This window comes from Tympanuchus pallidicinctus, unplaced genomic scaffold (genome assembly GCF_026119805.1).
Source record: "Tympanuchus pallidicinctus isolate F22 unplaced genomic scaffold, pur_lepc_1.0 scaffold128, whole genome shotgun sequence".
NCBI lineage: Eukaryota > Metazoa > Chordata > Aves > Galliformes > Phasianidae > Tympanuchus > Tympanuchus pallidicinctus.
This window is the reverse complement of record NW_026294646.1, coordinates 64,308-76,506: the sequence shown is the minus strand read 5'-3', so window position 1 is coordinate 76,506 and position 12,199 is coordinate 64,308. Positions and strand designations below refer to the sequence as shown.

The window sequence follows — 12,199 nt, the reverse complement described above, 5'->3', positions numbered from 1 at the left end:
AGACAGACGAAAGATACATGAATGGAAATATGTCATAGGAAGAAAGTATCCAGGAGGCTGGGATATGATTAGGCACTGAGAGGAAAGCAAGAGCTCCTTCATCTTCCACTTCTCAAGGGATGGTGAAGCTCCTGTAAATTCAAGTTATGGAGTTCAATGAACCCTGTCCTAAGAGAAAGAAACACTGTTATAGTATAGGGGTGGAGTGTCTCTGAAAAAGCTCTTGACTCGTCATTATCTCCTGCACTCTGCACAGGACTCCAGGCCCAGGAACTGCAGATGCCCAACAGCAGCTCCATCAGCCAGTTCCTCCTCCTGGCGCTGGCAGACACGCGGCAGCTGCAGCTCCTGCACTTCTGGCTCTTGCTGGGCATCTACCTGGCTGCCCTCCTGGGCAACGGCCTCATCAGCACAGCCGCAGCCTGCCACCACCGCCTGCACACCCCCATGTACTTCTTCCTGCTCAACCTCGCCCTCCTCGACCTGGGCTGCATCTCCACCACTCTCCCCAAAGCCATGGCCGATGCCCTCTGGGACACCAGGCACATCTCCTACGCTGGATGTGTTGCCCAGACCTTTCTGTTTGTCTTTCTGATGTCAGCAGAGTATTGCATCCTCACCATCATGTCCTGTGACCGCTACGTTGCCATCTGCAAGCCCCTGCACTACGGGACCTTGATGGACAGCAGAGCTTGTGCCACCATGGCAGCAGCTGCCTGGGCCACTGGGCTTCTCCATGCTCTGCTGCACACTATCAGTACATTTTCTCAGCCACTGTGCCGAGGCAATGCTGTGGATCAGTTCTGCTGTGAAATCCCCCACATCCTCAAGCTCTCCTGCTCTGAATCAGACTACCTCAGGGAAATTGGTTTCATTGTGCTTAGTGTTCTTGCCGTATTTGCGTGTTTTGTTTTCATTGTTGTGTCCTATGTGCAGATCTTCAGGGCCGTGCTGAGGATGCCCTCTGAGCAGGGACGGCACAAAGCCTTCTCCACGTGCCTCCCTCACCTGGCTGTGCTCTCCCTGTTAGTCAGCACTGACTTTTTGGCCTACATGAAGCCCCCATCCATCTCCTCCCCATCCCTGGACCTGCTGGTTTCATTTCTGTACTCAGTGGTGCCTCCATCATTAAACCCCCTCATCTACAGCATGCGGAACCAGGAGCTCAAGGATGCAGCGAGGAAAATGATGTCATGGACAAATTTCAGCAGGGATCGTCTTCTCATCTGTCTCAACAAATGATTCACAGTCTTTTCCTCAACATGACTATGTTACCATAGAATATCGGGTCATCACCCTCTCAGTGAAAAACTTACTTTTAATATCTAACCTAAACCTCCCCAGTCTCAGATTAAAACCATCCCACCTTGTTCTATCACTATCCACCATCATAAACAGCTGTCCCCCCTCCTCTTTCTAAGCTCCCTTCAAGTACTGAAAGGCCACAGCGAGGTCTCCCTGCAGCCTTCTCTTCCCCAAGCTAAACAAGCCCAGTTCCCTCAGCCTTTCTTCATAGCAGAGCTGCTCCAGCCCCCGATCATGTTAGTGGCCCTCCTCTGGACCTGGCCCTCCTCTGGACTTGCCCCAAGAGCTCCATGTCCTTCCTGTGCTGTGGGCCCAGGCCTGGACGCAGAGCTGCAGATGGGGCCCCACAAGAGCCGAGTAGAGGGGGACGATCACCTCCCTGTCCCTGCTGGCTCCCTTTCTTAATGCAGCCCAGAACACAGCTGGCCTTCTGGGCTGCAGGCGCACGCTGCTGCCTCATGTCCAGCTTCTCATCCACCAGGACCCCCAAGTCTTTCTCCGCAGGGCTGCTCTCAAGTGGTTCTTTGCCCAGTCTGTGTAAACACCTTGCATTGTCCCAGATAAAATGCAGCACCTTGCACTCAGCCTTTTTTAACCTCATTAGGTTCACACGGGCCCACTTCTGCAGCCTGCCCAGGTCCCTCTGGATGGCTTCCCTTCCCTCCAATGGATCGACTGCACCGCTCAGCTTGGTGTCACTTTTAAACTTGCTGAGGATGCACTCGATGCCATCATCTGCATTGTTGATGAAGACGTTGAAGAGCATCCATGGCAAGACTGAGCCTTGAGGGATGCCGCTTGTGATCGGTCTCCACTCTGACACAGAACCATTGACCACAACCTTTGGCTGCACCTGACCAGCCAGTTCCTAATCCATCAAAAAGTCCAGCCATCAATCCACACCTCTCCAGTTTAGAGAGAAAGTTGTGCTGAGCTCCCCTTATCCTTCACTAAGCAGCGGTGAATCCCTTTTCCTCTCAGGTCTTACAGCTGTTCAGACTTCAGCAAGCACTCCTTAGTCATGGTGAGTAGGATGAGAATTGGTAGGAAAAAACGATCCCTAGAAATTCTATTTTTGACCCACATATTTTTGGCATTCATGTCCAGATGCCAACCAGCACTGCTGCATTAGAAGTGATTTCATCTGATACAATCTGAAAAGAAAGCCTGACCGCACACCATCACCACATTCCCACGTTCCCATAGGGGTACGTCACAGAATCACAGAATCACAGAATTGTAGGGGTTGGAAGGGACCTCAGAGCTCATCGAGTCCAACCCCCTGCCAAAGCAGGTTCCCTACAGCAGGTCGCACAGGTCGGCATCCAGGCAGGTCTGGAACATCTCCAGAGCAGGAGACTCCCCCACCTCCCTGCAGCCTGTTCCAGTGCTCCTCACCTCACTGTACAGAAGTTCCTTCGCACATTGGTGCAGAACTTCCTATGCTGCAGTTTCCAGCCGTTTCCCCTTGTCCTGTCTCCACTCACCACTGAAAACAGTCTGGCCTCGCCATTCTGCCCCCCACACCTCAGATATTTACAGACCTGGATCAGGTCCCCTCTCAGTCTTCTTTTCTCCAGGCTGAACAGACCCAGCTCACTCAGCCTTTCCTCATAGCAGAGATGCTCCAGGCCCTTCACCATCTTGGTGGCCCTCCGCTGGACTCTTTCCAAGAGATCCCTGTCTGTTTTGTGCTGGGGAGCCCAGAACTGGACGCAGTGCTGCAGATGAGGCCTTACCAGGGCAGAGCAGAGGGGGAGGATCACCTCCCTCGACCTGCTGGCCACGCTCTTTTTAATGCACCCCAGGATGCCATTGGCCCTCTTGGCCACAAGGGCACACTGCTGGCTCATGGCAACCTGTCATCCACCAGGACACCCAGGTCCCTTTCCGCAGAGCTCCCCTCCAGCAGCTCATCCCCCAACTTGTACTGGTGCATGCAATTATTCCTCCCCAGATGCAAGACTCTACACTTGCTTTTGTTAAACCTCATCTGTTTTTTTCTGCCCAGCTCTCCAGCCTCTCCAGGTCTCGCTGAATGGCAGCACGGCCTTCAGCCAATCCTCCCAACTTCATGTCATCAGCAAACTTGCTGAGGGTGGCCATTATCCCCTCATCAAGGTCATTGATGAAGATGCTGAACAAGACCGGACCCAGCACAGACCCCTGAGGAACAGCGCTGCTTACAGGCCTCCAACCGGACTCTGCACCACCAACGACCCTCTGTGCTCTGCCAGTCAGCCAGTTCTCAACCCACCTCACTGTCCACTCATCCATCCCACACTTCCTCAGCTTTGTTATAAGGATGTCGTGGGGGACAGCATCAAAAGCCTTGCTGGAATCAAGGTAGGCTACATGCACTGCTCTGCCCCCATCCACCCAGCCAGAGACAACATCATAGAAGGCCACCAGGTTGGTCAAACACGACCTCCCCCTGGTGAACCTGTGCTGACTGCTCCTGATCACCTCCTTTTCTTCCACTGTCAGGAGATGACATCCAGCACAGCTGTTCCATCACCTTTCCAGGGACAGAGGTGAGGCTGACTGGCCTATAATTGCCTGGATCTTCCTTCTTGCCCTTTTTGCAGACCGCAGTGACATTGGCTCTCCTCCAGTCTTCAGGCACCTCCCCCGTCCTCCAAGACCTCTCAAAGATGACAGAAAGCGGCTCAGCAATCACCTCTGCCAGCTCCCTCAGCTCCCGTGGATGCATCCCATTGGCTCCCATGGATTGGTGAACATTGGTGCTGCCTGGGCGCTCTCAGACCACCTCTTACCTGATTGAAGGGAGGTCTTCCATTCCCCAGATCCTCTCACTCACCTCCAGGGTCTCAGATTCCCAAGGGGGAGCTTTTTCACTGAAGACAGAAGCAAAGAAGGCATTCAGTATCTCCGCCTTCTCAGCATCCCCCATTATCAGAACATCCCCGTCACTTAGCAGGGGAGCCACATTCTCCCTACTCTTCCTTTTACTGTTAACATACTTAAAAAAGCCTTTTTTATTATCCTTTATCCCCTTTGCCAGATTTAATTCCAGGCAGGCTTTAGCCTTCCTTGTCGCATCCCTGCAGGCCCTGACAACATTCCTGTGTTCTTCCCAAGTGCTCAGACCCTTTTTCCACATTTCATGGGCCTTCTTCTTTCCTTTGAGTTTGTGCACGAGCTCCTTGCTCATCCTCCCAGCTCTCCTGCCACCCTTTCCTGATTTCTTCCTCACAGGGACGCACCGATCCTGAGCTTGGAAGAAGAGCTGCTTCAATGCCGACCAGCTCTCACAGGCCCCCTTGCCTTCCAACACCCCAGCCCACAGCATAGCTCCAAGTAGGTCCCGGAAGAGATCAAGTTGGCTCTCCTGAAGTCCAGGATAGCAATCCTACTTTTTGCTTTGCTTCTTCCACTCAGGACCTTGAACTCCACCATCTCGTGGTCACTACAACCCAAGCTGCCCCCGACCTTTACTTCCCTGACAAGCCCTTCTCTATTAGTGAGAATATGGTCCAGCAGTACCCCTCTCCTCGTCGATTCCTCCACCACCTGCATCAGGAAGTTGTCTTCAACACATTGCAGGAACCGTCTGGACCGCGCGTGCCTGCCCACATTGCTTTTCCAGCCAATATCTGCATCATTGAAGTCCCCCATAAGAACCAGTGCCTGGGATCGTGACGCCGCTTCCAACTGTTTGTGGAAGGCCTCATCAACCTCCTCCTCCTGATCAGGGCCCTGCAGCACACTGCCACAGCAGTGTCAGCCATACCAGCCCCTTGATTCTTACCCACAAGCTCTCCACTGCTACCCCGCTCTCCCCCAGGTGCAGTTCAATACATCCTAGCTGCTCTCTCACATAAAGAGCAACTCCACCACCCCTCCTCGCTGGCCGATCTTTCCTAAAAAGCACACAGCCCTCCACGACAACATTCCAGCCCTGCCAGCTGTCCCACCACGTCTCTGTGATCGCAATGAGGTCGTAGCCATGTGGCCGCACAGATCTCCAGCTCTTCCTGTTCATTTCCCATACTGCGCGCATTAGTGCACAGACACTGCAGGGAGGCAGCCTTCCCCTGCCACACTCCATCCCTTCCAACTCCACCCTCATCACCCATCAAGTTCACTTTTGAACCTCCAACTACCCGCAGCCCTCATTTTGTCCCCTTCCCCCTTCTTTCCTAATTTAAAGACCTTTCAGTGAGGCTCGCCAGCTCCTGGGCTGGGATCCTTGCAGACAGGTGAGCTCCACCTGCAGCCGTCATGCCAGGAGCTCAGTAAATTGCCCCATGGTCAAAACAACCAAAGTTCTTGTGCCTGCACCAGCCTCTAAGCCATTTATTGATGAGGGTTTTTTGATCCTCTCAGTGTCCTTGGGATAGAAGGGAAGACCGGCTGCACTCCCGCACCATCCAGTACCCTCCCCAGACCCTTGAAGTCATTCTTAAATATCGCTTATTTTCCAAGAAATCCCTGGTTTTCCCATTAAAAATGGCTTTTTCTGCTAAAAATCCCTGTTTTTTCCTCTTAAATCTGGGGTTTTTCCCCTTAAATGCAGCTTTTTCTGCTTGAAATTCCTGATTTTCTCCTTAAATAGGGCCTTTTCTGCCAGAAATCCCTGTTTTTTTCCTTCAATGTGGGGTTTTTCACCTGAAATCTGGGGTTTTGTCCCAGAAATCCCTGTTTTTCCCCTTAAATCTGGGGTTTTCCCCTTAACTATGGCTTTTCCCATGCTGCACAGTGTGCTTTGAAAGGCTGAATTGAGGTAAACTGTTTTATCTTACCACGGATAATTCTGTGCTGTCATTACAGCAGTGCCTGAATAACTGAGTGGCAGTATGACGTGAGAGTCGATTTTTCTGCATGCCAAATTCCGAGTTGTATTGTTAATATGCAGCTTGGAAAGATAGCTAACACTGATTTTTTTTTTCCAATTCTTTAATGAATCTGGAGGCCAGATTCAAATGAATTTCCTTGAGTTTTAAAGTGAAATACTCTGGTAAAAAGATGAGCGCTGTCTCTCATATGAAGTCATTCTTGATCTGCCGGCCTTTTTTCATCAATTCTTATGTCTGGTGCTTTTCATTGCCTTGGAAGATGAAGAAGGAAATCGAATGCTGCCCCCCAGATCTTGTGAGCTTATATCACAGAATCACAGAATCAGCCGGGTTGAAGGGAGCTCAAGGATCACGCAGTTCCAACCCCCTGCCCAGCAGGGCCACCAAACACACACAGTCACATCAGGTTGCCCAGGACCCCGTCCAAGCTGGCCTTGAACACGGCCAAGGACGGGGCATCCACAACCTCCCTGGGCAGCCCGTTCCAGGCCCTAACCGCTCTCCTTGGGAAGAGCTTCCCCCTCACATCCAACCTCAATCTTCCCTCCCTCAGCTTGGATCCATTTCCCCTCGTCCTGCTGCTGTCAGCCCTTCTGAAGAGTTTACTCCCCTCCTGGCTGTAGGTTCCCTTCAGGTATCGATAGGCTGCACTGAGCTCAGCCCGCAGCTTCTCTTCTCCATGCTGAACGAGCCCAACTCCCTCAGCCTGTCCTCATAGGGGAGGTGCTCCAGCCCCCTGCTCATCTCAGTCGCCCTCCTCTGGACCCTTTCCAAAATCTCAATGTCTTTCTTGTCCTGAGGGCTCCACACCTGGACACAGGACTCCAGATGGGGCCTCACAAGAGCCGAGTAGAGAGGGACGATCACCTCCCTGTCCCTGCTGACCACCCCTCTCCTGATGGAGCCCAGGATCCCATTTGCCTTTCGAGCTGCCAGAGCACACTGCTGCCTCGTGTTCGGTCTCTCGTCCCTCAGGACCCCCAGGCCCACTCCTCCCAGCCTCTACGGGTGCCTGGGGTTCTTCCGGCCCCAATGCAAACCCCATTGAACCTCATTAGGTTCACCCGAGCCCAGCCCTCCAGCCTGTCGAGGTCCCTCTGAATGGCATCCCTTCCTTCCACCATATCAACCGCACCACTCAGCTCGGTGTCGTCAGCAAACTTGCTGAGGGTGCACTCAATTCCCTCATCGATGTCATTAATAAAGATGTTAACGAGCACCGGTCCCAAGACAGACCCTTGGGGGACACCCCTTGGTACCGGCCTCCACCTGGACACAGAGCCATTGACCACCACCCTCTGCCTGCGGCCTTGCAACCAATTGCTTATCCATCGGGTCGTGCACCCATCAAATGCACCTCCCTCCCACTTGGAGATGAGGATGTGCTGGGGGACCATGTCAAAGGCCTTGCTCAGGTGAGGAAGACGGTGAAGCAACACAGAGCTGGCTGGCCTGAAAGGGTCAAACAGGGAACATGAGGCCCCTGCTGAAAGGGAAGGACTGCCATGTGAAACTGGCAAGCATCAGTTACAGCTTCTTCGTTCCGTGACCAAGAGCAGAACACGTTCTGTGCAGAGAACGCCTTTGGATCTCTGCACTGACCATCATCCACAAAGAGCTGCTTAAGGAATGATGTATTGCATACAAGGCCCGTCTGTCCCAGGAGTCTTGAGCTGCTCTCCGTGGGTCTCTATAGGGCGCTGTGGGGCACACTGTGTCTATAGGGGACTATGAAGCACTGTGTGTCTCTGTAGAGCACTAAGGGGCACTGTGTGTTTCCATAGGGCGCTATGGGGCACTGTGTGTCTCTATAGGACGCTGTAGGGCACTGTTCAGGAAGCCTTACATAAAGGCCAAAAGGGGGGCAGCCCTTCAGCAAAAAGCCTCAAACCAAGCCCAAAAGGGGGGCAGCCCTTCAGCAAGCCTCACATCAAGGCCAAAAGGGGGGCAGGCCTTCGGAAAGCCTCACATCAATGCCAAAAGCGGGGCAGCCCTTCAGCAAGCCTCACATCAAGGCCAAAAGGGCAGCAGCCCTTCAGCAAGCCTCACACCAAGGCCAAAAGGGGGGCAGCCCTTCAGGAAGCCTCACACCAAGGCCAAAAGGGGGGCAGCCCTTCAGCAAGCCTCACATCAAGGCCAAAATGGGGGCAGCCCTTCAGCAAGCCTCACATCAAGGCCAAAAGGGGGGCAGCCCTTCAGCAAGCCTCACATCAAGGCCAAAAGGGGGGCAGCCCTTCAGCAAGCCTCACATCAAGGCCAAAATGGCGGCAGCCCTTCAGCAAGCCTCACATCAAGGCCAAAAGGGGGGCAGCCCTTCAGCAAGCCTCACATCAAGGCCAAAAGGGGGGCAGCCCTTCAGCAAGCCTCACATCAAGGCCAAAAGGGGGGCAGCCCTTCAGCAAGCCTCACATCAAGGCCAAAATGGGGGCAGGCCTTCAGCAAGCCTCACATCAAGGCCAAAAGGGGGGCAGCCCTTCAGCAAGCCTCACATCAAGGCCAAAAGGGGGGCAGCCCTTCAGCAAGCCTCACATCAAGGCCAAAAGGGGGGCAGCCCTTGAGGAAGCCTCACATCAAGGCCAAAAGGGGGGCAGCCCTTCATCAAGCCTCACATCAAGGCCAAAAGGGGGCAGCCCTTCAGCAAGCCTCACATCAAGGCCAAAATGGCGCACCCTTTCAGCAAGCCTCACATCAAGGCCAAAAGGGGGGCAGCCCTTCAGCAAGCCTCACATCAAGGCCAAAAGTGGGGCAGCCCTTCAGCAAGTTTCACATCAAGGCCAAAAAGGCGACATCCCATCAACAAGCCTCACATCAAGGCCAAAATGGCGGCAGCCCTTCAGGAAGCCTCACATCAAGGCCAAAAGGGGGGCAGCCCTTCAGAAAGCCTCACATCAAGGCCAAAAGGCGGCAGCCCTTCAGCAAGCCTCACATCAAGGCCAAAAGGGGGGCAGCCCTTCAGCAAGCCTCACATCAAGGCCAAAAGGGGGGCAGCCCTTCAGCAAGCCTCACATCAAGGCCAAAATGGCGGCAGCCCTTAAGCAAGCCTCACATCAAGGCCAAAAGGGGGGCAGCCCTTCAGCAAGCCTCACATCAAGGCCAAAAAGGGGGGCAGCCCTTCAGCAAGCCTCACATCAAGGCCAAAATGGCGGCAGCCCTTCAGCAAGCCTCACATCAAGGCCAAAAGGGGGGCAGCCCTTCAGCAAGCCTCACATCAAGGCCAAAAGGGGGGCAGCCCTTCAGCAAGCCTCACATCAAGGCCAAAAGCAGCATCCCTTCAGCAAGCCTCACATCAAGGCCAAAAGGGGGGCAGCCCTTCAGCAAGCCTCACATCAAGGCCAAAAGGGGGGCAGCCCTTCAGCAAGCCTCACATCAAGGCCAAAAGGGGGGCAGCCCTTCAGCAAGCCTCACATCAAGGCCAAAAGGGGGGCAGCCCTTCAGCAAGCCTCACATCAAGGCCAAAAGGGGGGCAGCCCTTCAGCAAGCCTCACATCAAGGCCAAAAGGGCAGCAGCCCTTCAGCAAGCCTCACATCAAGGCCAAAAGGGGGGCAGCCCTTCAGCAAGCCTCACATCAAGGCCAAAAGGGGGGCAGCCCTTCAGCAAGCCTCACATCAAGGCCAAAAGGGGGGCAGCCCTTCAGCAAGCCTCACATCAAGGCCAAAAGGGGGGCAGCCCTTCAGCAAGCCTCACATCAAGGCCAAAAGGGGGGCAGCCCTTCAGCAAGCCTCACATCAAGGCCAAAAGGGGGGCAGCCCTTCAGCAAGCCTCACATCAAGGCCAAAAGGGGGGCAGCCCTTCAGGAAGCCTCACATCAAGGCCAAAAGGGGGGCAGCCCTTCAGCAAGCCTCACATCAAGGCCAAAAGGGGGGCAGCCCTTCAGCAAGCCTCACATCAAGGCCAAAAGGGGGGCAGCCCTTCAGCAAGCCTCACATCAAGGCCAAAATGGCGGCAGCCCTTCAGCAAGCTTCACATCAAGGCCAAAAGGGGGGCAGCCCTTCAGCAAGCCTCACATCAAGGCCAAAATGGGGCAGCCCTTCAGCAAGCCTCACATCAAGGCCAAAAGGGGGGCAGCCCTTCAGCAAGCCTCACATCAAGGCCAAAAGGGGGGCAGCCCTTCAGCAAGCCTCACATCAAGGCCAAAAGGGGGGCAGCCCTTCAGCAAGCCTCACATCAAGGCCAAAAGGGGGGCAGCCCTTCAGCAAGCCTCACATCAAGGCCAAAAGGGGGGCAGCCCTACAGCAAGCCTCACATCAAGGCCAAAATGGCGGCATCCCTTCAGCAAGCCTCACATCAAGGCCAAAAGGGGGGCAGCCCTTCAGCAAGACTCACATCAAGGCCAAAAGGGGGGCAGCCCTTCAGCAAGCCTCACATCAAGGCCAAAAGGGGGGCAGCCCTTCAGCAAGCCTCACATCAAGGCCAAAAGGGGGGCAGCCCTTCAGCAAGCCTCACATCAAGGCCAAAAGGGGGGCAGCCCTTCAGCAAGCCTCACATCAAGGCCAAAAGGGGGGCAGCCCTTCAGCAAGCCTCACATCAAGGCCAAAAGGGGGGCAGCCCTTCAGCAAGCCTCACATCAAGGCCAAAAGGGGGGCAGCCCTTCAGCAAGCCTCACATCAAGGCCAAAAGGGGGGCAGCCCTTCAGCAAGCCTCACATCAAGGCCAAAAGGGGGGCAGCCCTTCAGCAAGCCTCACATCAAGGCCAAAAGGGGGGCAGCCCTTCAGCAAGCCTCACATCAAGGCCAAAAGGGGGGCAGCCCTTGAGGAAGCCTCACATCAAGGCCAAAAGGGGGGCAGCCCTTGAGCAAGCCTCACATCAAGGCCAAAAGGGGGGCAGCCCTTGAGGAAGCCTCACATCAAGGCCAAAAGGGGGGCAGCCCTTCAGCAAGCCTCACATCAAGGCCAAAAGGGGGGCAGCCCTTGAGGCAAGCCTCACATCAAGGCCAAAAGGGGGGCAGCCCTTCAGCAAGCCTCACATCAAGGCCAAAAGGGGGGCAGCCCTTCAGCAAGCCTCACATCAAGGCCAAAAGGGGGGCAGCCCTTCAGCAAGCCTCACATCAAGGCCAAAAGGGGGGCAGCCCTACAGCAAGCCTCACATCAAGGCCAAAAGGGGGGCAGCCCTTCAGCAAGCCTCACATCAAGGCCAAAAGGGGGGCAGCCCTTCAGCAAGCCTCACATCAAGGCCAAAAGGGGGGCAGCCCTTCAGCAAGCCTCACATCAAGGCCAAAAGGGGGGCAGCCCTTCAGCAAGCCTCACATCAAGGCCAAAAGGGGGGCAGCCCTTCAGCAAGCCTCACATCAAGGCCAAAATGGCGGCAGCCTTCAGCAAGCCTCACATCAAGGCCAAAAGGGGGGCAGCCCTTCAGCAAGCCTCACATCAAGGCCAAAAGGGGGGCAGCCCTTCAGCAAGCCTCACATCAAGGCCAAAAGGCGGCATCCCTTCAACAAGCCTCACATCAAGGCCAAAAGGGGGGCAGCCCTTCAGCAAGCCTCACATCAAGGCCAAAAGGGGGGCAGCCCTTCAGCAAGCCTCACATCAAGGCCAAAAGGGGGGCAGCCCTTCAGCAAGCCTCACATCAAGGCCAAAAGGGGGGCAGCCCTTCAGCAAGCCTCACATCAAGGCCAAAATGGGGGCAGCCCTTCAGCAAGCCTCACATCAAGGCCAAAAGGGGGGCAGCCCTTCAGCAAGCCTCACATCAAGGCCAAAATGGGGGCATCCCTTCAGCAAGCCTCACATCAAGGCCAAAAGGGGGGCAGCCCTTCAGCAAGCCTCACATCAAGGCCAAAAGGGGGGCAGCCCTTCAGCAAGCCTCACATCAAGGCCAAAATAGGGCAGCCCTTCAGCAAGCCTCACATCAAGGCCAAAATGGGGGCAGCCCTTCAGCAAGCCTCACATCAAGGCCAAAAGGGGGGCAGCCCTTCAGCAAGCCTCACATCAAGGCCAAAAGGGGGGCAGCCCTTCAGCAAGCCTCACATCAAGGCCAAAAGGGGGGCAGCCCTTCAGCAAGCCTCACATCAAGGCCAAAAGGGGGGCAGCCCTTCAGCAAGCCTCACATCAAGGCCAAAATGGCGGCAGCCCTTCAGCA

General features: G+C 55.0%; 1 protein-coding gene across 1 annotated transcript; it reads left to right on the top strand.

Annotated features, from left to right (window-relative positions):
- The first annotated feature begins 279 nt into the window (after positions 1-279).
- On the top strand, positions 280-1,242 carry LOC128075733 (olfactory receptor 14J1-like). Its single transcript, XM_052672722.1, has one exon. The coding sequence runs from the start codon at positions 280-282 to the stop codon at positions 1,240-1,242; it is 963 nt and encodes a 320-aa protein (XP_052528682.1).
- The last annotated feature ends 10,957 nt before the right edge of the window (positions 1,243-12,199 follow it).